The following is a 27,501-nucleotide window of genomic DNA, read 5'->3' as shown; positions in this document are numbered from 1 at the left end:
TCACAAAGTCCCTCTGACAGCTTTTTGCTCTGGTGTGGAAGTGCAGAAGGGCAATTCTCCATCCACCAGCTCCAGACTGCACTGCCTCAGGAGCACGGCCCACTCGCCAGCTTTGGCCCACTCGTGGCACTGCCAGAGGAGGAAGAAAGTGCAATTGCACAATTCCAGCCAATCAAGAAGGAAGAATGGGACAGACAAAACACCCTGTGCAGATCCAGGCGTTCAGCTGCTACTGTGGAGAGTTTGGGTCCTTGCCAATTGGATGTGTGTCCCCAGCTGCAATCTCTGGGCCTGCAGCAGAGTCTCACTCACCTGCCAAAGCAGAAAGCTCAGGCGCTGTGCTCACAACGGGCTCGTCTGATGCAGAGCTGTCAGAGCAATGTGAGGGCAGAGCCAGCCCAGCTGGGCCCAGGGCTGAGCCCAGCTGAGCCCTGGCAGAGCCCAGAGCAGCCTCAGCAGCCGCAGAGCCCGGCTGCAAGGAGAGAAAGCAGAAACCGCCCGTCAGCTGAGGGCTCCTGTGCCCTTGTGCCAAGGCCTGCGGTGCCCAGGCCATGCTGGCAGTGCCCAGAGCTGCCCATCCCTGCTGCCTTTGGCAGCAGAGCAGGAGGGCAGCACATGTGCCCAGCCTGCAGCCAGCCAGGGCACATCCAGCCCTCAGCAGCTGCCCAGAGCCAAAAAGCAGCTGGGCAGCTGACTGAAGAATTCATTGTATCTGCCCCAGCAAAGGGGGAACCTTTGGTGCCCAGCTGTGCCATGCCCAGATCCGGGAGCAACCCCCTACCTATAGACTCACCTGCAAATTGGACCTGGAGCCTGGCTTTGAAGAAGGTGCCAGAATCCAAGTCCATCATCTTCAGCTGGCCAGGCCAAGGAAGAGATTGTCATCTTTGAGGTTGTCCTTGGTGTCTCCAGCACCAGCCCCATTTGGAACAGCTTCTCCAGGGGCTCCTTCTCCTTCCCTGGGGTCAGACCAGGCTGTCAGGGCTCTGCCCAGGGCCCCAGCCATCCATGAACCATACAAACAAAACCAGGGGGATGGTGGCCACCAGTGCTTGTCACACCGGGTCTCCAGCTCAGCTCCAGCCCAAGAGCTGCATGTTCCCTTCTGCTGACCCCTGCTCAGAGCTACAGGCAGGACAAAACCAGCCTGGTTCAATTACTCTTAAGGCAAGGTCTTTCTATGGTCTCAGCTTCTTCACAAATGCTTCCTCTATCCCTGTCACTCCTAGCTTTATGTTCCTAATCTATTTGCTGCGCTTTAACTAAGGCACATGATTTCTGCTAGCTGTATTACTAACTTAGCTTCTTACCTCATTTTAAAATCTTAACTAAAATATGCAATCTTCTACTATCCCAATTCTATTCCCAGCTGGCCCCTCGACTCATCCTCACTTTTCAATTATCCTCCTTACATTTTCAGCTAACCCCTTGATTCACCTCAGGCACATCCCCGACTGCCTCTCTCCCAGCAGCTCAGAGCTGCATTGCACAGCGCTTGCTGTGCACCACAGAGCACAAAGCAGGCCGGCCTGGTGGGCCTGAATATTTCTGCCAAACACTCTGCACCTCACACCTTTGCTCTGGCTCAGTGCAGAACTGCAGGGTTGCAGGCGCTTCCTCCCAGAGCTGCGTGAGGCGCTGGCTCCTGCAGATGGGCCCTGCCAAGCTGTCCCTGCCTCACGCTGGCCTCGCTTCCCTGGCACAAGTGCCGGGCCTGAAGGAGCTGCCCTGTGCTCCAGCCTGCCGAGCAGCCCGGCTCCCTGCCCCGGTGCCCAGAGTGCTGCACACACTGCTGGCCTTTGCCAGGAGTTGCAGGGCAGCCGGCAGAAGAGGAGGAATCCTCAGCCAGCCCAGCGGCCCGCGGCTGCCCTTGGCCTTTCTCTGCTCCTGGGCACACTCCAGACGGCCATGGCCTCCAGGCCGGGCTGTGCCCAGCACGGCTGCGCTTCCCCTCGGCAGCAGCCAGCTGCCACCTGGGCCCTGAGAGCGGAGGATTCGCCCGCTCCCAGCAAGAGGCACCCAGGGCCCGGCTGCTGCCTCTTGCAGCTCCAAGGGCCTCCTTCCAGCCTGCCTCTGCCGGGGCTCAGGCTGCTCCGGCCTCTGCCGGGGCTCTGCTGGGGCTCCAGCCCGGGCAAGGCCGGGCCCGCTCTCACCTCACAGGCGCTGACAGCTCTGCACCACAGGAGACCTTCCCCAGCACCCTCTCTGATCTTTCTGCTTTCTCACTTGAGCAAGGCTCTCCTTCAGCCAAAGAGATTATTGCATTTAGGGATACAAATCCAAGTGGCAGGAACCCCATTGCTCTCCAGTCACAGCTGAAGGCCTGCATCTGCACAGGGTGTTTGGGCTGCCTCATTCTTCCTTTGGTGTTGCCTTCAAATGCCATTGCCCTTTCTGCCTCAACTAGAAATACCACAGCTGCGCCATAACCAGCCAGTGGGTCATATTCCAAAGGCAGTGCGGTCTGGAGAAGATGAATGAAGAAGAGGCCTCCTCACTTATGAAACCATACAAAAAAAGCCATATGTGTGACTTAGTACCAATAAAAAACAATTGGTAATTCAGAAAAAAATGTTGAATTTTCTGAAGGGGTCAGAAGGAGGAGAATCTTCCAAGTGAATTGATGTTTCAGAAACTTTATTAATTACAACTCTAATCTATAATTCTATGCTTCAAATCTCTTTAGCAACCCTACTCTACAATCCTACTCTAAATTGGTAACAGAGATAACATCTTGACATGATTGCTATGTTCTCGTCTCCTAGGGTTAGGGCTAGGCTTAGGCTTAGGCTTAGGCTTAGGCTTAGGCTTAGATTTAGATTTAGATTTAGGTTCAGGTTTGGGTTTAGGTTTAGGCTTTGGCTTAGGCTTAGGATTGGGGTTAGGGAAAGGGTAAGGGAAAGGGTAAGGGATAGAGATAGGGATAGGGTTAGGGTTTGGTTAGCATTTAAGGTTAGGGTTAGGTTTTAGGTTTAGAGTTTAGGGTTAGGGTTATTCGTCTTCTTCACTGAGTTGATGACTTGTGCCAGGATGAATGGTGGCTTGGCTGAAGTTACAAATGGATGCTGTCCACCGGAAAAAAAAAATACAACAAAGAACAGTGAACCATTACTTTCCAAGCTCATTGTTTCAGGGACTCAATCAGGATACATCAAGTTGCTGGAAAGACCCAGAAAGAGGAGCAATGGGACCATCTGCTCCCCAGTCATCCCCAATGTGCAAGACCTTGCCATCACAGGCAAACCTGGCCCAGAATCCCACTCATCTGTTTATTGTGATGTCTTCATCATGCTGGGATTTTTGCCCTGCCAGTGCTCTAGAAATGGCGCTTTCTGTCCCTGGGTTTTCTTCCTTTCAGGAAACTCCAATGACTCACATAGGTCCCTGCCTTTGAAAGACAGGCACTGTGCTGATTCCCACAGGGACAGAAAGCAGTGTCTGCCTTTCCATGCCCTGCCCCTCGTGTGCTGGATGGCACCTTCCTTCCCAGCAGGGCCAGCCCAGTGGCACTGGGCCCTGCAGTTCCCTCTCTGCCACACAACCTGGCAGTAACCCTGGCACAGTTCCCGTCTGCTTGAGCGTGCCAGGCAGCAGATGGGGCTGGGACAAGTCCCTCCCAGCTGTCCCTGTTTGCGTGGCAGAAACCTCTGAGGGTGGGCTGGGGGGCACAAACCAGGGCCCCTCAGAGGCTCACAGTGAGCCCCCCACAGCCCCTCCTGCCCACAGCCAAATCTCTGACCCCTAGGCTGGGACTGGCTTCCTTGGGTTCCTCCACCACCATTTCATGTCTCTGTACCCTGCATTGCTCTACTTCAATTCTTTTGCCATTAGATAAAACTGAACACTCCACCAAATCACAAAAGAGGGCAACAGACACAGTCAGAGGACAGAGCACCTCTCCTCACAGGAAATGCAGAGGGAGCTGGAGTTATTCAGTTTTGTGAAGGACAGGCCCCAGGGAGACTTTATTGCCACTTTCCAAGACTTCAGAGTGGCTTTGAAGAAAGTGGGGAACATCTTTTTTAACAGGGCCAGTTACAATAGGATATGGACAAATATTTTTAAACACTAAGGGCACCTAATCAGAGTAGGTCTAAGGAAGAACTTGTTTACTCGGAGCATGGTGCCACCCTGGCACAGCTTGCCCCAAGAGCTTGTAGGAGCCCCATCCCTGCAACCATTCCGGCTCCGGTGGCAAAGGGCTCTGAGCAACCTGATCTCTTTAAAGATGTCCCTGCTCATTGCAGGACACTTGCACCAGAGGACATTTACAGGGCCCTGCCAGCCCAGCTCAGTCTAGGATTCCTCACCATTTTCATTTGAAGAGCAGCAAGAGTGGAGGTGAGGAGGAAGGGGGCTCATCTGCTGCCTTGGGCTTGAGTGGAGGAGGAGCCCATCCCTCAGAGCCTGTTTCACCTGCAGCCCCTTCACATTTTACCTGCAGGAGCTCCTTGGCAGACCAGCGCCGCTCCTCGTCTGTCTGCAGGCAGCAGCTCAGGAAGTCACGCAGCAAAGCCGAGAGGAGCTTGGGCTGCCGCAGCTGTGGAGTCCCTACTGTGGCTATCAGGTATGTAGCCTGGAGAGAAAGGAGACACCAGGCTCCACCTCCTGCTTTCACATCTCTAAGGCTCTCCCACATCCCTTTGTTTAACCTCTGTTCTTCAGTGGCAGTTTCTGCCCTGGCACAGACCCAGAGATGACTTTCCTTTACCAACCAAAGACCCAAACCCCGATGCAGCCACAGCTTTTCCACCATCCTGCAGATCTTGCCTTGGCAGCTGATTTCATTGCCTGACCTAGTTAGTGGGAACTACATCAGCAAAAGGACATTTGCTTCTCTGAGGATTCATGCCAGCTTGAGAGGGCTTTTGGAAGAGGGACTTTGCTATACTAATTTCAAGGGTTAGTACATGAAAGGCATCTCTGTGGTGCTTGTTGGTCCTTTAAGAGCACGTGCCCTAGAACAAAACTCATCAAGCTTTTTGTGCTGTTCTTGAAAACAATGGGAATTGGAAGAAAAGAAAGAAAATCCATCAGTTAATACCCAGGTAGGGAAACAAACATTTACAATCTCCTCTTCAACACAGACACATTAAGATGCCTGCACAAATGTATTGGGATGAAAATGCCTGCTTGGGCACACAGGAGCCACTTGCAGCTCTGTCTCTCAGCAGTCTGAAAATTTCAGCTTCCCATTTTTGCAGCAAAAGAAAAATTGTCTAGGTCAGAAGGAGGAGAGGTTCCATCCCTATGGACACCCTCCAGTCATTTGGCTGCTCAAGTCAATGCATTAATGGTAGGCCCATGCCAGAAAGTGCCAGGAAACAAACAGGAGGTTGTGGCAGGCTCTCCACATCACCAGGCTCTGGCTTGGTGACGTGCAGAATGTTGCTTGGGCTAGGAGAGAAACACGGTCACTGAGTGTTTCAGCAGCACTGCACAAGAAGCAGAAGAGACTCTGTGCATTACACCCTCATGCCCATGTTTCCCAGTGAGAAGAAACTGCACACAGGGTTAGGTTCCTCTCTAAAGACCACGGTTTTAGAAACTTTGTTGGGTTTGGGTATCCTTCCTTCATTTCTGGAAAGATAACAACACTTTTAAGATGCTTTTTTCCTGTTATTAAGGCCATCTACACAGACAAAAGAACTGGAACCACTAACCCAAAGGAAAGTGTTGAGTGAGAATGGAGTTTGTTTGGAGTTTGTTTGCATGTGGTAAGGCTTGAGTTCCCCCACTGATGCAACCAAAAGTACAGCAGATGCTGATGTGTTGCAGGGACATTTGTAGGAGGGGACCTTGGTGGAAGTAGTTCCAGCAGATGGCAATGGGATTTTGTCCAGTGGCACACAGGACATGAGACAGGTGAGAAAGACAGTGGGATCAGTGAGTATTTGCTCCTTACCGTGCCAGAACTTTCGCCCAAGTAAGGAGGTTCTTGTTCTATCATTTCAATTCCCACAATTCCAAAAGACCATATGTCCACTTTGGGGCCATATGGTTGACCTGTCACCACTTCAGGCGCCATCCACCAAGGAGTCCCGGTTACCGAGCACCGTCTGCTCTGCTCAGGGGTGAGCTGAGTAGCGAGGCCAAAATCAGCTGAGGAGAAAACAAAATACTGGTTTTATCTGAATTCTGTGCAGTTAGGAAAGCAAGCAAAAGAATTCCCCACCAGAAGTTTGAAATTGCTCTGTTGAATCTCCTGGCATTGGCGACTTTAAAAATCCCCCCATGTTTTACACTGCCTCTAGCAGTGGCTTTTGTTCTTTGGAAACTTTAGACTTGTAACTCCCTCCCTCTGGAAGGGACACACACAGAGCAAGGCCACTCTTGACTGCTTGTGGCTCCTTCTACCTCTGTGCACGTTGCAACTGTGCCCTCAGCTCGCAGCAGGGGTCCCTGCACTGCCACCAGCACCATTTTTGGGGAGCTGGCAGTCACGCCAAGCAGCCCCACACCCACATCCCTGGAATGCTGCACCTGAACAAGAATATACTGACCCAGTTTGACAGAACCGTCGGTTCTGAGAAGGATGTTGTCACTCTTCACGTCTCGATGGATCACATCGTTTGCATGAAGAAAATCCAGTCCTTGCAGGCACTGAGCGAGAAAACAGAAACAGAAGGGCAAAAATGAGTGATGTGATTTCATCACACAAGAAAGGAAACAAAGAATCTAAAAGATTCCCTCTCCAGGGCAATGGGGAGTAATGGCAGAACAGTAATGGCCACTGAGAGGAAGAGCTTGCTGCTCCAACACTTGCAGAGCAGGACCTTTCTTAGGAAAGGCACGTCAGCTTTTGAAAGAGCAACAGCACCTGCTGTTGTAGGCTGTCCCCTGCCAACCAGCCAGGATGACTCCTGCTGCAGCGCATGTGCTCAGAAGCAAAGAGCATTCTGGCTGCACTCCTATCCTTTTTAGCTGAGCACTGAGAGAAACGAGTCTCTCTCTTCTTTCTTTGCTGTTTGTTTCAAATCCTGCCACCAGCACCTTTGCTTTTACAGGCAAGGAATGCAGTGAAGACAGACTCCAGGCAAACATTTAGAGAGGCAAGGTGGAGAACAGCAAATACAAATACAAGAGACAGAGCGAGAATACAACAGCAGGAGATAAGAGTACTGGCACTGAGTACAGGGAGTGCAGGGGCACTGGCAGGCCTTTCACTTGAGATGCTTTTACTTGCCCATAGCATACCAGTAACACAGAAACAAAGCTCGGCACAGGAAACCTCTCCTGTTCTGAGCCCCTGTTTCCCAGACAATCCTGCCCAAGCCCTTGGAAACACAGCTGGGATTGCTGACCTCCCGACTGATGGCTGCCATCTCATCTTCAGACAGGCAGGTCTGGCTGACGATGTCGCTCAGGACACCTCCATCCATGTACTCTATAACCAGCAAGAGTTCCTCGCCCAGAAGGTAGCTGAAAGAAGGAAACAAGGGGGTAGAGATGAACATGCATGGCTATGTTGATTTTTAGCTTCCAGGTTTCTTATTTCCAGATGCCTTTGTGACAAGGACAGAATCAAAGGAATAGACATTCCCTCTTGGCTGTGCATTATTTGCAATCTGTGCAGTCTCATAGAGAAAGACACATCCTTGAAAAAGGAGATGTCTTAGATGGGCAGCAAATGAAAAGTGCAGTTTAGAAACAGCCCAGATAAAAAACATGTCAGGCATGGTGTTTCTGGAAATAAGCACCTAGTCTTCCTGGCATGCATAGCAATGGCAAAGAGGGGCAACAATCCACTTTAGGATGGTTCATCTGCACTTAAGAAACTTTAAAAAATCAATCCCAAATAAATGTGGAGGCAGTGAACTTTGAGGCTATTGAGTTAGGAAGATACAGCTGATCCAGGTTTTGAATAATTTTGGAGTAATTATCAAATTAGGTGTGCCAGGGAAGACTCATGCAGACAAGATGCACTCTCTTCTCATCCATTGGAGATGAGTAGAGAAATATGAATAAATAAAAATTAACAGCTTTACTTGCTGCCACTGACCAAAGTGGGTTTTGAACCTCTCATGTTTGCTTCATGTAAACACACATCCATGGGATAAGACCATGACCTCTCACCTGTCTAAATAATTCACAACATTGGGACTCCTATACCTCTTCATGATCATTATTTCATTAAAGGTTAGCTCCTTCCTCCTCACTCCTTGAAGATTTATTTTTTTTATTGCCACCTAAAATGACATTGAAAATCAGTAACTTGAGAGGTTGGTGGCACGAGACCACAAGGCACGTGGAGCGAGTGATTTTGCAATGACACAGCTGAGCTGTGCCAAACTGCCTTGTGATTAGGCACTGCAGTAATCAGGAACTGACATTCCAACAGCCCATTTCTCTGCTCCCTTGGGAGCCAGTTACAGGGCACGTGGGGCCACTGACATTTGGCCTTGACCACTTGGTAACAGCGGTGTCTCAGTTATCACCCACAAACCTCTGACCGCACTCTCTGCTGCTTTGTTTGGGACTCAGAAGAAGGAATCCATGCCTTAATACTCTGTGGATACATCTTGTGATGTGGGCAGGGCTTAGGGCTTTCAGGGACGCCTTGCAGATCTCTCCCTACGTGCAGTTCCCAAGTGCAGCACTGCAGGTGGCTAAGGAACTACCAGTAACTTTCAGATGGATTTGCTGGCAGCCAGAAATGAGAATTCAGGACTCTGAAGCTGCAGCCCCAAAGAGCAGTGAGGTGCTCGCAGGCACCACCTTTGTTTTAGCAATGGAGAGCGAGTGAGCGCGTCCTTCTCTGAAAGGAACCGCTGCCCTCCGTGCCTTCCTTCTGGCAGCTGAGGAGGACAAAGTCCCAAATGTGTTCTGTGGGCTGGCACCAGTCTTTGCTTCTTGTGCCTTTTCAGCACAGCTCTGCCCAAAGCTCCAGCCACAGCTCACACCAGAGGGGAAAGCCCTCGAGTGCAGCAGAGCCTGCAGGGGCTGTTGACATTTACCTCTCCTCCTGTGGCAGTGTCGAGTGCTCTGAAAACATCTCCAAAAGTCCTAGAAACAAAACAGAAGCAGAGAAAGGAGAAGCTGTTTAGATCTTGCAGTGAAAGCCAGCCCACACAGGAGATCTCTGCTGGAAGTGTCAAAACCTGCAGGATGCAGGAGGGCTCTGCCAGAAGGCAGATGATGCATTTTCCTCTCAAGTGCATGGGCACTGGGCCTGTTCCTGAAGCACTGGGGTTCAATTTCTAAAGGGAGTTTAGTCTTTCCTCTTGAGTTTCACTGTCTAAACAGTGTGGTTCCTATCCTGACCACAGAGTGTTTCCCTCTTCAAACCAGGGGAAAGAATTGTTCCTGGGAACTGTTATCTCACAGCTTTGATAGGGCATAGGTTGCTCTTTCAGGCAAGCAAGTTTCTTCTCTTTTCATTAGTGTGCCAGTATGATTTTGAGACATACAAAAAATGCTAAAGAAATTAACACAGAGCTGTCCCACACTTGAGAGACAAGGAGACCTTCCAGGTCCTGTTCCTTGATGCAGGCAAGACCTCGGTAGCAAGGCATCTCTGACAATGCCTTCTGAGCCCACTCACAAATTCTGAGCAGCATTGAGAGATGGGACAATCTATCCCCAGTGTGTGATCATCTTTGCAGCTGGCCTGACTTCACGCTGGATAGACATTCCACCCCAAAAACCCCTGGCCCACGGCTGTGCAGGAGTAACTGCTGTTGGACTCACCCGCTGCCAATAAAATTCAGATGCGTGTATTTCATCAGGGGATTTTCAGTGGTGTTCACCATTCTCCCTAAGGGAAACAAAATGCAAGATGCTGACTTTAAAGCAGAGATCCCAGCTTCCAGGAGATACAAAAGGCAGCCCCAGCGCCTGGAGCTCTGAGCCCTTTGTGGTCGGCTGGGTAACAACAACCACAACCAGGCAGACAGCCCTGCAGCACAGGTGGCCAGCACAGAGACTGATTTGTACAGTCCTTTGAAGAGTTCTCTTGACAGGAAACAAAGCACAGGGACATACAATCCCAGGAGAGGAGGACATCTTCCCCACCTTCCAGCAGTTTGCCAAAGGAATGCCGTCCCATTTGTAAACCAGAGCAGCTCCAGCTGTAACCGATCCTGACGGGGCTTTCAGCATCAGGACCCTGACCTGTGTTTGAGCAGGCTGAGCTCAAAGCTGCCCCTCTCCCAGCTAAGGAAGGCTCCAGCCTCTGCAGTCCCTCCAGCCCTCAGGGACAGGGCACTGACCACAACAAGGCTGGCAAAGCCCAAGCATGAGCACTGACAGGCACTGATGGGAAGAAGCCAGAGTGAGCCTGAGCCCCGGACAAGCTGTTGCCCCCATTCAGGACACAACAGGATGGGCTTTGAGATCAGCCACACCCAGGCACAGATCAGTGCCCTTTTTGTCCCAACTGGTGATGGCAGACACAGAATGCACTGGGCTCTGGTCTCAGCCCCACCAGGTCTCTTATCTGAGAGCACAGCACTGGCAGCTGTTACGGGCAAGAAGCAGATTCATTGGGTTGTGCTGCAGAATCACAAAGGGCTTGATGTGTTTTCCTAGAGACTGATCTGAGCAGGGCCTGGGCCAATGGGTAGGATTCTAACAGTCATGGGAAAGAGTGGGAATCAGGTATGGAAAAGTGCCATGGATCTGAGGGATATACCATGGCTGGGCTGGAGGCTCTCTCCTGAGAAATGCCCGCAGTACAGTTTTATCTGATCACGCCACTTGGATGTGTCTCCTGGGCACATCTTGATAAGCATAAAACTAGAAGATTAAATAAAGTTTGTTATCAAAGTCTCTGTTTTTTCTTTGGGGGCACATGGAAAATACCTTGTGCTCTCTATTTGTCCTGTAACCTGATGTTCTTTCAAAGTAGTTCTTATTGACAAAAAGATAGCATTCTCTTCTTGACAAAAATATAGCATTCTCATGAAAATAAACTGCAGATGTGGTAGTGGTAACAGGAACAGTCATAAAAATGACATCAGTAAAACGTGGGGTAGAAGGGTTCCTTCAGGATGGAGAAAAACACAACAAAAAACCCCCACCAAAAATGAACAACAGAAAAGCAATCCCACCCCACCTCCCTCCCAAAAAAAATCCCCAACTAAAAAGACAAAACTCCAAAGTCAGTCCATTTCTGTGAAGTTTTTTTGCTGTGATGACTGGTTGGAAGTCAGGAGTCGAAGGAGAATTTAGGAAGCTAAAAATTCTGTTCAGTTTGGCCACTAGCACACAGGACTTGCCTAGATCATTTGCTAGGTCACACCTTCTGCTGATCCAAGAACAATCCCTGCTTCAGCCTTTAGCAGAGAGGGAAGCTCAGGCAAACCCAAGCCAGTGCCAGGTGCCTTCAGAGGCAGCAGGAACACCCAGAGCTCTCTCGCTGCCTCGGAGCACAGCACTGCCTCTGGGGAGTCCTAAATGGCCCTGTGACACCGAGCTCAGGAGGAGCATTTGGTACAGCTCTGCTGACACCTGCACACAACACACTGTCCCTCAGATAAGAAACACCCCAGACGTACCCAGCAGCTCCAGGTACTCCTCCTCAGTCTCCTGTTCCCGGGATGTGCCCGAGCCTGAGTTCCCAGGTTTCACAGAAGGGCTTCCTCGAGGTGATGCTGCTGCAGCAGCAGGTTCAGAGCCCATGATGTGCTGGACCTGGAGCATTTCTGGTGGGCACTGCTCCTGTGCCTCACTCCTAACTTGGGGTCCTTCATTGCCACACATTCCCTGCAAGTCTTCGCAGGCTGCCCGGTGAGATGTCAACACTTGCACCTCAAGTCAAACAGAACAAAGCAGTCAGACACTACAGCTTGTCCCTGTCGCCCAGGAGTCATCGACTGTGAGGAAAGGCAAAGAACAGATTGACAGGGGATACAACAGCTTGTTTCAATCCTCCATCTGGGTCACCAAGTTCCACTGTAAAAACACCTCAAGAAAAAAGGAGAGCAGGAACTGGCCAGCAGGAATCAATTTGGATGACTGCTGGCCAAAAGGCCAAAGGACAAGTTTCACTGTCCAGGGCAGCAGTTGAGATTCAGCACACCAGGAAATGTCCTTCAGAGTGACTGTGATACACACACTACAGCAGCATGGCACTCAGAGGCATGGCCCCACTCCCTGCTGCTCTGCACTGGAAAGGCAAGAAGGGCAGAAACCACCAGATTGGTGACTGCAGTGGCTGCATCCCTCTTTCACTCACTTGGTTTTGCAGAGACTGACGGAAGCGATTAAGTTTCTCTCTGATGATTTTCATTTCTTCCTCCAGCCGCTTATGCCTTGCCTTGATCATACTGTGAGCTGTCTGAAGCTCTGCATCCAGCTGTTCCTTCATGTTCTCTAATAAACAAAAGAGAGGACATTTCATGAGTGGAGTGGCTGCCACTCTTTCATTCACCTGGTTTTGTTGATCGCCCCTCTGCTGGTGGAGATTCTCCTCTTGAATTCTTCCCATGTCTTCCTTGTTCTTTCTCTTCACTGCCATGATGTCACTCTGAGCTTCGGGCAGCTCTGCTTGTGGCTCTGCCTTGATGTTCTGTACACACAAAAGCAGAGCAAGGGACTGAGAGCTGCCATCAGGCTCAGCTTTTTTCCTCTTGCAGCCTCCAAATCACATTTATTCAGCCCCTTCTTTCTGCTTCCCTCCCCACATCCGCCTCCATTGCAAACCTCCTGTCCCAGGGCTGATCTCTGCAGATTGCAAGGCTCTGTGCCTCCATTGCCTGTGGGACTCCTGGCCTCCTCAGTCCCAAGAGCTCTGGTTTATGCCCCTCTCCCTGCCCTTCCCTCTGTGCCCTGGCCAGTCAGGCTTACCTGGCCATTCTCCTGTGGCTCTTCCACCTGCTGCCTGAGCTGCTCTTCCTGCCCTCGGGCAGGGAACAGCTCTCCCTGAGTCTGGCATGGCAGCTCAGATGAGGCAGTGTGCTCCTGCTCTTTCTCTAGAAGCACCTGCACAGAAAGCAAGAGAAGATGGGTTTCAACTTCCCATACGCCCTTTGTGGGCCAAGACTCACAGACTGCTGGGCTCACACGTTCCCAAAGCACTGTGCTGCTGCTCTCCTGGGTCGTTCTCTGCCCGAGGGGAGGCACAGATTCCAAAGTGGCCCTGGCCCTACAATCAGGGGCCATCTGGGACTGAAGCTCCAGCAGCCTCTCAGGCAGCTGACAGGGAAGGGGTGGCATTTCTCAAGGGTCTGGTGAGGGCCTCCCTCTGCTTCTGCCGTGTCCTGTTTGTCTTTCAGTAGTGACTGACTCCCCGCCCTGTCCCACAGCTCCATCCTGGCTCTGCAGGGGCTTCCTGGGTGAGCTCACTCCTTGTGAGAGACACTTCTGGAGTTCACGTTCTCTTCAGGCCCGCACCAGCATTCCTCCTTCCTGACATCCACACTCTTGTTAGAAAACCGGGTCATTCAGGAGATAAGGATGCATGCAAAGATCTCTGATGGAAGTCAGAGAACCTCTATGGCCACCTCAGTATATGGAGGAGGACCAAGGTGTTTCTTCTCCCTCTTTTGTCAACGGAGAATTCTGACCAGCAGTAACAGAGTTTCTCATAAGGCCCCATTAACGAATGCACTTACACAGCCCTGGGGATGCCAGTGAAGGAAACCATGTGTCATGTATGGCATGGCATGTATGACCAGAGTCACCAGACCCCAGCTACAGCATGGGATAGTTCCACTCCCTTAAGACATGCAAAAATTTAAAGGACAAATGAAGGCTTCAGGTCAGAAAAGGCTGGAGTAGGAAAACATGACGGGAAAAAGCAACCATCTCTGGAGGGGGAAACATCTCTGCCTGCTCAGGATCAGTCAATGGAACTTGTCTCTACTTCTCTCCTGAAGGGATGCCTTTAGGTGAGCTTTGCATCTTCCACTGCTTTGGAGCAGAGCCAGGAAGATTAAAATAGATAGATAGACAGATCTCACTTTTATCATCTCTCTTTACTGTGCTCTAGTATTTACATTCTTTGAATGGAGAGAGATATAATTCTCTCTCCTAGGTTTTTTTAAGGGAAGGTAGTGAGAAACTCATAGAAGGAGAGAAAACAATTATTATCTCTCCTTGCTGTTCTTGTTTTTTAGTACATGAAGAATGTGTTATAGTGATTGTTTACTGAAAGTGATTTGTTAAGTGGATTTTATTGATAGTTGTCTAGACTGATTAGATAATTAGATAAAAGGCTGTGTGGAGACAGTCACAAGTTTTTCTTTCGTATGTTTTTAGTATAATATCTCTTTAGTATAGTTTTAATATAGTACTAGTGTAATATAACATAGCTTAATAAAGCATTTGTTTAAACTTCTAAATCATAGAGTGAAAGCACATTTTTCGCCACGTGGGGGTCACCCTGAATCAATCCTGTCCTTTCTGTCGCTACACACATCAGCACTCGGCAGCAGTGCCCCAACCAGCAGCCATCCTGAACTTGCTCTCCTGTTGCTTCAGTAACCCACACTCTTGGGGAATCTGGAGCATGTCGGTCCTTATGGAATGCAATCAGACCCAGAGCATTGCACTGGGAACGGCTCCCTTTGTGCATCTGTGCTCGGGCAAGTTCTTCGCTTGGACTCGGCCACACTGATGGTGCTGAAGTGGCTGGAATCAGAAATGCAGCCCAGCCCCTCCCAGCTCCTCTAATCTCTGAGCACCAGCTGGAATGCAAGGGCATTGATTTCCTACTCAGTTCCCAAACACAACACACACTGATTCCCTGGGCAGCCAAAAGACACGGGAGCCGTTAACTTGAAAAGGATGGGCAAGCCCTGCTGGCTGGTCTGGCAACAGAACAGCTCGTTCTGCACCAACATCCCTGCCCTAAACTATGTGTTCTTGTGCAAAAATACTGCACTCTCCAGAACTGCCCTCTTGAAAACTAAAATTCTAGCAGAATTTCTGCCAGTGCTGTAAAAGTGTAGGAAAGACTGAGGAAAAAGCTCCCTTGCTCCCTGGAGAAGGAGAAATTGCACAAGGCTTCTCCTTCTAGCAAACAAACAAATCAACAAAATGTGAAAGTGTTACCCACACCAGTGTCTAAAGCACTTGGATGCAGTGAAGGGATGTTTGGCAGGGAAACAGCCCTCGTGCTGAGCATTGGCTCTATGGATCCAAGGCAGGGATCTATGGAAGTCTGCCTGAAGGTCCCTCATGAGCCCCCATTGTCCAGGCTAAAGCTCCCTCAGCCCCTCCTCCCTGGCCTTGTGCTGCACCCCCTGCCCAGCTCCCCTGTCCCTCTGTGCCCACGCTGCAGCCCCTCCATGACTTTCTGCTTCCCAGGGCCCACAGCTGCACACAGCACTCCAGCTGTGGCCGCAGCGCTGCCCAGCACAGGCCACGCTCCCTGCCCTGCTCCTGCTGCCCCACTGCTGCTGGCACAGCCACCGTGCCCTTGGCCTTCTTGGCCCCCTGGCCCCACGCTGCCTCATCTTCAGCTGCTCACGGCCGCCAGCCCTGCGTCCTTTGGGCCACGCAGCTCCCCAGCCACAAAGGTGCCCATTGCACTTCAGATACTGCAGGCACCATTGCAAGATGGCCTTCCTGTGCTACCACCTCATGTTCCAAGTAGATATCATAAAGTTTGATAGGAACAGGATTCTAAGTCACTCTGTTTAAATTAAAATGATCTAATTCAACTGTACAGGAAATTGCTCTTAATTAAATTTTCCCTATCTGCTGTCTGCAAGCATTTTTCTCTTTTCAAAACTAGGTTTTTAGTTCTTCAAACTCTGAGAAGGAAATTTAAAAATATCTATCTCTGCCTTTATTATTTTTGTTACAGGCATGAATATGGTTTTTCTTTCGGCCTTCCTAGCTGGCCCTCTACAGTCTACTGCTACTGGCCAAGCTCTCAGCTTGCTCTACAAGTCTTAATGAAATGTTCCTTTCTCACTCACCTCAGGATCTTCAGCGCTGCTGAATACATGCTTCAGGTGTCCTGTAGTGGGAAGGGAAAATGAACCAGATGCCGTAAGAAAACTGCCTGGGGCTGCTGAATCCCACAGAACAAGTCAACCCAAACAGAGATGATTTCCCATTTCACAACATCCCTCCAGGAGACACATCTCATTCACACAGCCAGCAAGAGATCAGGACAATATTCTTGGTTGTGCCTACACTGCAGCCAGTTTAGCCAGGAAATTAATACAAATACGATCAAGCAAATGCAAAGTGTTTTTAACACTCAATGCTCCTGTTCTACCAAACACATAAGACAGCTTCTGAAATCTTCTCCTTCAGGTACTCTTTTTTTTTTCACTCAGTGTCATGCACTAATTCTGATTAACTTGCAGGAAACGGTTGCCCAGAAAAGCTTCCCCAAAATCCCCCAGAGGTGCCGCAGTTCTATTGTGGAAAAGCACAGCAGCACTTCCTTTCAAAGGGAACAACTATTTTAGCATTTAGTAAAAGATCAAGTTAGTCAAATACTTTCATGACAAAATTTAAAAAGAAAGAAGCTTTCTCTGAATTCTGGCAACAACTGCAGAATTTCTCGAAAGCCTTAAAGAAGGTCTGCCAGTCTACATTTTAAAAATGTCTTGCTTCTCCCAGCAACCTGAGGAAATGACAGACTCTGCTGCCACAGACTCTCCCGTGCAGGGAACGGAAGCCCTGCAGGTTCCCCTGCAAATGCTGCCCCTGTGGCTACAGACACCCCCTTTTAGCTGGACCTCTTGACAGGAGCTTTACCAAAGCAGAGGCATCCTAATGCTCTTTCTGTTTCAAAATCAGAAACTCAGCCCCCAACAAAGAGCAGGAAGACATACAAAAGCCAGGTTAGGATACACCTAACCTAAGCAGAAGGGAAGCCTCTACTTACGTGCGAAATTTGTGAAATAATAAATGGAATAAGTAATGCCATATGCAGCAAAAGCTGCAGTGGCCAGATGGTTAATTATTGGCATTTCTGCAAATTTTCTAAACACTAAAAAACAAGCCTCTTGTCAGTGGGCAGCTGCCTACTGACAGATGCTTGGACCAGGAAAGTTCTCCTGATCTGAGCAAGGCCTAGGGCTGCTCTGACACTCAGGCCTTCCGTGCACCAAGGCAACCTTCTGATGCCACTATGACGATGGGGCAACCATTCCCTGACATCACAAAGGGACAGCTCTGTGTTGGTCTGTGAGTTTATGCAAAGCAATAACCAACCTTCCCTACAGAAAACACAAAAGAGCCTGGGAAATTCTCATCTGTCACAAAGCAGCAAAAATTCCCCTCATGGGCCAAACCCTGTTGTTCAGGGGATCCAAGAGGAACTCCAGGAGTGCCCCAAGCACCTACAGCCTGTACCCCAACTGAGCACTCAGATGGGACCCAAGCAAAGGAAACCAGACCAAGACAATGGCCCACAGCATTGCACATGCGAGAAATGACTCTCACTTTTAAAATTTTAAAGGTTTAGTAAACTTTAACAAAGGACTGAATAACGAAAAGTCGCATCATTGGGAGTCTCTGTGATTAGCAGCCACGTGCTCATCTACAAAAAGGATGCTCTGCCTTTTATGCCCTCAGCCCCTCCAAAAGTTTTGTCAGTCAACTCTTTCTCTGCTGCCCATTGGTGGAGATTACTTTCCTGCATCCTGACTGGAGGTCAGGTGTTGTTACACCCTGCCTGCTGGTCACAAGCCAGCCCTCCCCAAATGCCCTGACTACCCAGGCTGTTACAAGGGGGACGGGAAAGAGGACTATGGGAGGATATATTACAATATAATCACTACTCATTTGAACATTCACATAACATCTGCTTCTTAATTGTCAGACCCAACCATTGCATTACTCGTCCAGAACACACAAAACCAGGAGAGAAGCCACTGTTGGCATCACAGCTGAAATGCTTCCTAACAAATCTCCCCACATATTTGCACCTTTATTGGACATGCCCAGGGCTCCGGTGCGGGTACATCTCTGCCTCTCTTCCCCTTTGGCAGCAGTGGAACTGGCAGCATCTGCCCGCCAGCAGCAGCTGCTCCCAGCTGGGAACGCCGCTGGCGGTGCTGATTTCCAGAGGCTTCTGTGTGCCAGGGGAAGCCAAGGCAGGAGCGGGTTGAACGGCGCTGGCGCTGCTGCTGCTCTGTGCCAGAGAGCCCCGGCTGGGCAGGGCACGGTGCCCACTGCGCTGCGGGCTCCTTCTCCTGCCACAGCTGGGCACACCTGGCAGCAAGGCATGACAACCTGTGGGCAAGCCAAGGCGTTTCTGGGGCTGCACTGCTCTGCACACACCCAGGACACCTGCAGCACAGAATTTTAACCCTCAAACAGGTAAACCAAAGGGAAACAGCTGGAAAAGATTTCATTTTGACCATTCTTACCTGCTCAACAGAAGTCTTCAAAATGAACGTTACCGAGCAGGGCCCAATTCCTGCTGCCAGCTCAGGGTTAGAAGAGAGGCAATCCTTGATCTCAGCACTGGGTGTGTGGGGAATCACTTCCCTAACACGTGCACACCCAGCAATCTCACTTACTAGTTTGTATCCATGGATCTAAGACATATTCAATACTTTGCTGAAACTCACAGGCTAAATATTCCCCCAAATTATTTGATTTACTGATTGATACTTATTGACTTCTTGATACTTAAATCACTTCTCTGAATTTACTGACAAGAGGAGTGTCCTGTAGGGCCCTACTGGTCATTGTCCCAGGTTCAGGAGGAGACCCATGCAGAAAATAACCCAGGACAAAACTGGGCTTGCAAAGCAAATTCATTCCATTTGTTGCAGTAGCAAATAATACATACCAAGCCCTGGATTCCTAAAAATCTGCTGAGCGGGAGAAGGAGGTAGAGCGTGGTGCTCGGCAGCAGGGGCAGGTAGGCAGTGCACTTTCAGGACATCCCCTGGAGCAAAACCACGTGCATCTCATCCTTCTCACCCTTCCAGCTCAGAACCAGGCCTGGGATCTCCTGCTCAGGAGTGGAATTTCCCAGTTACAGCATCGGCTCACACATGGCTGGTGTGTGAGATGAGGCCATGAATCCAGGATTTAAAAGAACTGGAAGAGTTAAAATTTTAGCAAGATTTAGTTAGGGGGAAAGAGCATAGCAAGAAGAGTAGAAATAATAAGGGATAGTTACTTTTTATCAGATAAGGTAGTTAAGGCTAGGGTAATATATCACTTGCCTGTCTTTACTATGTTTAAAGAAGCGGGATGGGATGCGGATTTCTTTGTGACAAAGAAGAGGACCGTAGCCTGCACCTGGGCCCCGAAACCACAACTATAGCCAAGGGGTGTGAAAGCCTGCCAACAGATCATAAGGAAAGAGGTCAAATTGAGGAAGACGTCTTGGCCTTCATCAGAAGGAGACCATTCCCCACTTTAAAACCCACCAACCCATTTGAAGTGAAAGACTGCAGAAATGCGAAGGAACTTTGGACTCAATTATAATACATTTTAATTCAAAGGAGGGTAGGCAGTGTTATCTAATGAATATGTGTCAGGTTTTTTGGGATTTATATGAATGTGTAAGATATTTTAGATGAGTAGAGATGAGAGAGAGAGCCAGTGATTCTTCACACATGTCTTTAGGAGACAACTCCTCCTGTGCCTGGTGCTGTAATAAACACACCACCTTCTACCTTTAACTGTGGGGAGTTCTATTCCACACCTCATTTGCTGACCGCGGCAGGAACGCTTCCCTGCTCCAGCGAGAACATCCGGGCTCTGGACGTCTCTGGGCGCTGCCAGGACATTCCTTTCCTGGAGGCACCTCCGCTCTTGGCTGCTCCTCGTGGGGGACAGACAAGACTGCTGGCACTGTGGAGAAAGGAACGTTTAACTCTGTATAAAGTAACCCTAAGGCGTATGCAGGGGAAGGGCTGTTCACAAGTCACACAGAGATGTCCTGTGCACAACGTACGCCTGTGCAGTTTGGGCTTGGGTCTGGCTGATGGCAGAAAGGATTTGCTGTGTCAATAAGGACCTGCTAGCAATTCTGGGGGTGAATTGAGCAAATCCTGTTTTATTGCTGCTGTTTTTCCTGTGTGTTGTAATTGTGGTTGTGTTTTCAGTGTGTGAATGTTTGAGGAAGATGATGTGGGTGGATGCCAATGTGGTGTATGGTGTGTGTTGTGCTGAGAAGAGTGAGCTCTCTGTCCCCTCATAAAGAGATATTCCCTTCCCGGTGAGCCTGTGTGTGTGGACTTTCTAGTTGCAGGGATTGGTTCTCCCTGTGACACCTGGTGCTTGGGTATACAGGGGGGTTGAATGATTTTTCTCCCACATTGTGGTCATTTGGGACTGCACGGTTGTGTTTGGGGAGATTTCAGGATTTTGTTTGCAACAAGTGCAGCAATTTATGCAGAAGACTACAGTGTGGTGATTTATTATGCTGAACTATGGCAGTTCATGTCTACTGCCCCCCTCTCCGAGCATTTACAGTCTCCTGCCACGAGGAGGACACTCTCTTTCCTCCCCTGGACATCCTCTTTCCTTTCCTGGACACTCCCTTTCTCTCCTGGAGCTGTTCTCCATTAAAGCTGTGGGACTTGGTCCCGGGAAGAGAGAGCGCCTCTCGTCTTTTGCTTTTGTCCTTGTCAGTGTCACTGGGCCCAGAGCTCGCCAAACTGATCCCCCACAAGATGAAAACTGACAAATGGTGCCACACACACAGCTCAAAAATTGGCCACATTTTTGATGGACTGGGGTGTTCGCCACATTTTGGAATTCCCTATTCCTACACAGGTCAGGCAATTGTTGAAAGGACGCACCACACTCTAAAACCATTCTACATCAAGAAAACGGGGAGTGGCCCAAGCAACACCCCAGATGAGGTTGAGCAAAGCTTTATATGTCTTTTTGTTTTTAATAGCTCATTTGCAGGAACTAATCCTCCAATTTTTAGGCACTTTTCAAACAGCACACAGGAAAAATTGAAAGAAAATCCTGCAGTTTTGATCAGAAACCTTGAGTTAGGACAAACTGAAGGACCATTTTCACTAATCACTTGGGGCAAAGGGTATGCTTGTATTTGCACAGGTGCTGGACCTAAGCGGGTCCTGGTGAAGGATGTGAAACCGTCTCATACACAAGAGCACACCGACAATTCCACCAGCAGGGAAATGAGCACGCAGACGTGAGCCGCACGAGAAGCTACGGTGCATGCCAGGCGTTCCACGTTCAACCTGTGAAAGCTACAATTCTGGAGTCTGATGTTGATTTTTGGACTGAGAAAATGGTTTGTATCATAGAGCTCTTTCAGCAAAAGCGTGGTGTCCATTGTGTTCCAGAGAATTCTAAGATATCCAAATTTGTAAAAATTGAAGGTTAGAGGGACAGTTTAGTGTCCTGTAGTTGGCCAGTCCCTAAACAAGCGCTAAAAGATTTGCTTGAGAACTGAAATAGATGGGGAAGCTTTTGCCAAAAAACAGCTGAACAGGAACATGGAGCTTGATCAAATGATATACTGGCACTTGTTGGTTTTGCTTGCTTGCTTTTGCATGCATACGTGCCTGTAGATCAACCAAAAATGAATGTTTGCCTTGCTTTAGCCAAGTCAGCAGGCTCAGACACCGTGTGTTTGACCCATTTCAGCCCAGACAAATCCTTTGCTACCCGTCTGGTCGGTGTGCCTGTGCCAGCCAAGGAGCAGCCAATACCCAATCGTGACAAATATTGGTGTGAGGCTGCCAACGAGACCAATCCCATAACCAGCTGGCATCACTGGGCCCCTGATCTTCTTAAAGCACCTTCTGAACCTCAAGAATTGGAATTCTTGGTTCATTGGTGATGGAATTTTGTGCTGAGTTTCAGTACCAGGGAGATCCACAGTTGAATGTTACTCCCCATCATCCTGAGGACAGATACTCCAGTTTGTGGTGCAATTGTACTACCCCAGTGCCCCCTAAGGGTGAAACTGCTGATGGGTAGATGACCTAGATGAGTCCCCACATCAATTAGCAGCAGAATATTGGCTCATTTGTGGAGATAGAGCCTGGCAGGACATTCCCTCAAAAATTAAAGTGGCCCGTGTAGCATCAGTCAACTCACTGTGATAGCACCTATCGTTAAAAAAGCCATCAAGAGAAAACACAGAGAAAAAAGATTTGCCCATCATTATCAAGAAAACTGGAACAGCAATTTCAGACCCTAGGGCCCTGCAAAATGAGGTACATTGAATTTATTTCTACATCAACTTGCCTTGGGTGAGGCATTGAAACCATTACACCGATTGGGGTGTTGGCTGAAGAAAGGAGACAGTGCTACTTCCATTGCAATTAGTGACATGAGGACTGATGTTAGTGCTGTCAGACATGCAACCTTACAGAACAGAGCAGCAACTGATTTCCTTAGCAGCCATTCCATGTGTTCAGTGTCACCCCCATGTTCAACACTGTCACTGTCAGCTTTGACAGCTTTTGGACTGTGTTTGAGAAGTCAATTTTTTCTGACTGTTGAAGGGCTTTGGGGCCCAGAGTTCTTGTTAGGAACAAGGGATGAAGCGTGTGAGCCATGCAGTTGTTGGACCGGGTGTTTTGTGTAAGTGGTGGGAAGGGTTTCTTCCTTTCTGTTTCTCTTTCAAGGGGAATATTAATGTTGCCCCTGAGTCCTCAGGAGGGGAGCCTGTGGACAGAGCTGCAGCAGAGGGAGCTTTGCCTGGCACCGAGAGCTGTGGGAACAATCCCCAGGAGCCCGAGGAGCCTGGTAAGGACAGAGCCCCCACTGGTTTAGAGAGGTGTGAGATGGCTGCTCTGAGCCTGCCTCTGGCAGGGAGGGAGATGAGAAGGCTTGAGTTCCTGTCTGCAGCCTTGGTGCTTCCTGGTGCCTTGAGTTCAAATCCTGCGCTGGCACAGCCTGCCTGAGCCCTGCCCTCCACGCTTCTCCAGAGGCTCTGACACTGAGTCCTCTGAGGGAATCCACAAAATTAGAGAGTTTTGGGAAAGCTGCAAAAGGCAGGTCTCAGATACAGCAGAACTGTGATTAGAGCCAAGCAGCAGCCGTGAGATAGGTCAGCAGAAAAATTATTTAAACTGCAGAAGAGCAAGGACAAATAGAACAATGGTCTGTGTATTAACGCTGGTCTAGAATAAATCTCCAAGCTACAGAAAAGTTTATCTAGCAAGATATTGGGAATGTTGAAGCTTAATAATGGAGCTCAGTGCATTGTGTTTTAAGGCTTACTAGTAGGTATTGTCTTCGAAATACACAAGCACTGTTTTAACCAAAGGTACCCGTGCTTATAGTGATTGGATAGAACTACTGTCAATATGCTTTTACTTTGTGTAATTGGTCAAAAAACTTTTAAAGTAAGTTTTAACATTAAGTTCTTTGTCTGCTGCCTGGGATGTGAGCTGCTGGCATCTTCCCATTGTCATAACCATGTAATGAGACTGATGCTGGAAAACAAACAGCTCAAGGCAGTTCCTCAGCAGCCCCGGCCCGCTCGTGATTTCTACATAGCCCCTGCCAGCGCCAAATGGCACGGCTTGATTTGCAGGGCAGACAGTCTTAAACATCTGCAATATCCTATCAGAGTCCTAGTTTGGCTTCATTCAAGGAAAGAGGAGAGTGCACCTAACACGGACCACTCGTTAGGTAATATCTTCCACCTTGCCCTTGTACCCCTACAGAGAGGCTGTCTGCAAAATGCCCAGAACACCCTCCAAATCTGCACCAAGGACAGGAAAAGCAGGCAGAGAGTCTTTCTGTTTTCAAGGTCCCCCTTCCTAGGCGACTTGACCCTTTCTACCTGATTCTCACTTGAGATCTACCCATGATAGAGCACTGCAGGAAAACACTTTAAAGGGTCATTAACCACGACCTGCTTGGAAAGCAAGGGTAGAAACTCTTTCCCTCCCTGATGGGATGCGGGCCGGCAACTGCAGCTCTGAAGATGTGCAGCTGCTCCTCTCTGGAGAGGCCATGGAAGGGCTGTGATGGTCTACGGGAACCAGAGGAATGATGAGCTCAGGGTGGCATTTGAGCTTCATGGGAACAAGCAGAATGAAGAGCTCACAGTGGAGATGAAATTTGCCTGTGCCTGGCACCTCCAATGAAACCCCAAGAAGTCCAAATGAAGCAAACACCTTCTCCCAAGAAGCTAGGAAACCTCAGAGTCCTGAGCACCTGCCCTTAGCCTGGAAAGGCCAGGAGGCAGCTCTAAATCCTCAGGTGAGGCAGCACTGAGGTCCTGGTATGAGAGCGCTGTGTAGCAGTGTTTTCCAGAGCCACTGCCAGGAAGTTCTGGGAGCTCCAGTCTATGAGATTCAGTTCTACAATTTGAAAGAGCAATGCAGGTCACACCATGATGGCTAGAGAGCCCTGCCCTTCACCCGTGCTGCTGCAGCAGGTGTGGGTGCACATGTGCACACACACACGTGCAGGTGAGGGGCAGCCTTCTGAGTGTCACTATGCCCAGCTGCTGGGGCCAGGTACCCTGCTCCAAGGCATCTACAGTGTGCCCTAGACCACTGTCCCGCTAAGGCCACACAGGGACACTCCAGAAGGGGGCTGTGCTAGCCTGGGTACACCAAATAATACAGACAGCCCAGTTACACTGTCCTAGGAACAGCAATCCAGTGCAGAATGTTCTGGATGCCCAGCACTCAACCCTGCAGCCTACTTACAGTAGTCGTTGAACATCTCTGGTGCATCCATGACCCGTTCTGGCTTTGAGGGAATATTTCTGCTATTCTTCCTGCTGGATCCAGGTGCCATTTTCTGACTGTAGAGCACTTTCAGGTTATTCTGACAGCCTGTGTGCAGGGGAACAGGTTTGTTAACCTGAGTTAGTTTCCTCCCAGCTGAGTACTGCTCACCCAACTAGGAATCCCTTGGAGTGAAAATAAAGTCCTAAGAGAAACACTCACAAGCCTGCAGTGCACTAAAATCACGGGCAGTATGAACTGCTGAACAGGGGTGAGCTACAATTTCCTCATTCATGGAAACAAATTTGACAAACACTTGGGTTTTTGAATCCCATTATATTTAGTTGCAGTTTAAGCTAGAAAGTGCACAGCAGAGGGTTTGATGCTCTTACAGACTTCAGGAAGGTTTGGAACCTGCAGTATAGGTGAAATGTCACCCACATCTTTTCATAAAAATCCTTTCTTTAGGATTTTTCCCCCTTCTGAGGAGCTGTGGCCTCAGCAACCAAAGGTAAACAATGGTTATCTGCTGCTGGGGAATGCAACAGGTGGATGTGTGATTGGTCTCGGGTGGATGTTTGGATTTACTGACCACTCAAGGCAGAGCTAGGTCTCGCTCTCTGCTGAGACACAGCCCTTTGTTTATTCATTCTTTTTCTATTCTTAGCTTAGCTAGCTTCTGGGAACTTTCCTTCTATTTCTTTTAGTATAGTAATAATGTAATATATATCATAAAATAATAAATCAAACCTTCTGAACATGAGGTCAAGATTCTCGTCTCTCTCTCCACCCTGAAGACCCTTGCAAGCCCTGTAACAGGTGACCAACTGGCAGTCATAGCAACTCTCCTAAATAAATTCACTCTAACTGTTATGCCCTCCCTCGACCTCAGGAGCCTTAAGAAAGGAGACTCCAGCCTGTACAGCTCTCAGAAACCAGTTGATTTCTCCTGTGACCACACACAGAGCCTCTGTGTTGCTGTTCCCCTGACCTGATCTCTCCTGCTGATTCAGCTCACACAGAGCCTGTACCATACCTTCTGGAGCATTCTGTGGTTTTCCTCTGAGGTGGAGGATTTTTGCCTCTTCTACATCAAAACCATTCAGATTCACTGCCCAGGCTTTCTGTTGCTCCTACAGAGACAAATCACCCTCAGTGCAATGCATTTAAACAAGTCCCACACTGCAATTTAAACAGACACCTAAGTCCCCTTCTCTTAGAATCTGAAGATGTTTGCCTGTGCTGCAAGGGTCAGTCACACAGAGGCAGGTCAAAGCAGTTTTTCCTCAGACTTTCATACATCGTCCTGCTCACATTTTCACACAATGGCAAATTCAGTGTCATTGCCAGTGCGAAAAGCCACAGCCACAAAGCGACCAAATGCTTCACAAACAGATTTCAGAAGACAGTGTAAAACATTCCAGAAGTGTTCCCTGTGCAGACATTGTCCTAGAATAGCTACCACCAGCAGTTTCACTTTGCATAGGCTCACAGCTTTGTGTTTGTGTTGCCTGCTACATTTTAAAGCCTCATTAGTCAAAAGCTAAATTTTGCTACCAGAAGCAGCATAGGCTTAGAGTGCATGGCAGTCTCTACAGCTTCAGTCTCATCCTAAGCTCCTGAAGCCCAGAGCTGCAAGTAGTGATGGCTGGGACTTGTCAGTCCCGTGTGCCCCCTTGATAGAACCTATTGTTCACTGCTCTGTAAAGGGGCAGGAAGGAGTAGCGGTTGTTGAAGTAATTGTAACTTAGCAACATGCTCACCTTCTTGGTAGGGGAATCCTCAGCAGGGTCATTCTCTTTGCTTAGGAGGAAATTTGCCATCTCCATCTGCATAATGCTGCGTTTGGGAATGTAGCGATCCCCCCTGGCCTTTGTGGGGTAGCTTTGAATTTTGGATCCAGATTTACCTGCATTCACATATGAAAATATTGTCTTACAGCTATTTAACAGCCTGTATTAGAGCTTTCACAGGAGCAAACCCAACACTCTTCCACATCACACCCACCAGACAAGTAGGACTCTGAGGTCTCATGCCACACAGTCACAACTAACTTATATTTTCCTCCCTGCCACCAAGTTGGTTAGGGACAGTGTGGTGCAACTCCTTGGGTCTAGTGCAACAATTCCAGAGTCCAGAGATAAGGGGAAGATACAAAAACGCTCACAGGATGTAAAGCTGTCAGCTGACAGTCCTGCCCACACTCGTCCTAGCATACAGCTGTGCCAGCAAGGCTCAGCTGGGCGAACAGCAGCTGGCCAGCCCCAGTGCTCAGAGCTCTGCCCCTCATGCTGGCAAGGAGGTGGGTGGCTGTCAGGAGCACAGCCCACCTCCTCCTGCCTGAGCAGCAGCCGGTAGGGCAGCGTGGCAGGGAGCCCAGAGCTCCGTGGCTACGGACAAGCAGCCTGGGCCAGGCTCCCACACTCAACCTCTGCCGCCGGTGGCCGGCGCTCACCGGCTGTGGTGGACGGCATCTTGCTGGAGCTGTGGGAGCGATTGGCCGGCTTCAGGGGCGACACGCCGACGGGGCTGGGCCCGGGGCCGCTCTCCTTGGCCTTGCGCTGCCATCGCGCAGGCGGCGCGTTCGGGATCAGCGTGTCCAGCTTCAGCAGCCCGTGCAGGTCCGCCTCCAACAGGAACTGCGCCGTGGTCCTGCGGGCGGGCGGGGTTAGCCGTGCCCACCGGCCGGGCTGAGCCTACTCCGACAGCCCCGCCGGCCTCCCCACCACCGGACCGCGCAAGCGCTCCGGCCGCTCCTCCCCGCCAAAGCACACCCCCACTCTCCCCAGCCGCTCCTCGGGACACTCCGTCAGCCGATACGCCCTCCCTCCGCTCCTCGGGGCTCCTTGATCAGCCGGCACCTCTTCCAGCCGCTCTTTGGGGCTCCCTCCGATAAGCGACATTCTCCCTTCCCCTGCCCGCCTCACCACAGCCTCCCCTCTCGGGA

General features: G+C 49.7%; 1 protein-coding gene across 1 annotated transcript; it reads right to left on the bottom strand.

Annotated features, from left to right (window-relative positions):
* On the bottom strand, positions 1-27,016 carry LOC132079342 (cell division cycle protein 20 homolog). The gene is made up of 7 exons (XM_059481866.1): positions 26,885-27,016; positions 26,318-26,463; positions 25,591-25,687; positions 24,534-24,662; positions 16,793-16,846; positions 15,870-15,910; positions 1-129 (listed from the first exon to the last, which is right to left on the bottom strand). Exons 2-7 carry the CDS (start codon positions 26,387-26,389, stop codon positions 1-3), a joined length of 522 nt encoding a protein of 173 aa, XP_059337849.1. The 5' UTR covers positions 26,390-26,463; positions 26,885-27,016.
* Positions 27,017-27,501: the final 485 nt, after the last annotated feature.

The sequence above is a fragment of the Ammospiza nelsoni genome, chromosome 14, assembly GCF_027579445.1.
Source record: "Ammospiza nelsoni isolate bAmmNel1 chromosome 14, bAmmNel1.pri, whole genome shotgun sequence".
Taxonomy (NCBI): domain Eukaryota; kingdom Metazoa; phylum Chordata; class Aves; order Passeriformes; family Passerellidae; genus Ammospiza; species Ammospiza nelsoni.
This window is presented reverse-complemented; position numbering and strand designations above follow the sequence as displayed.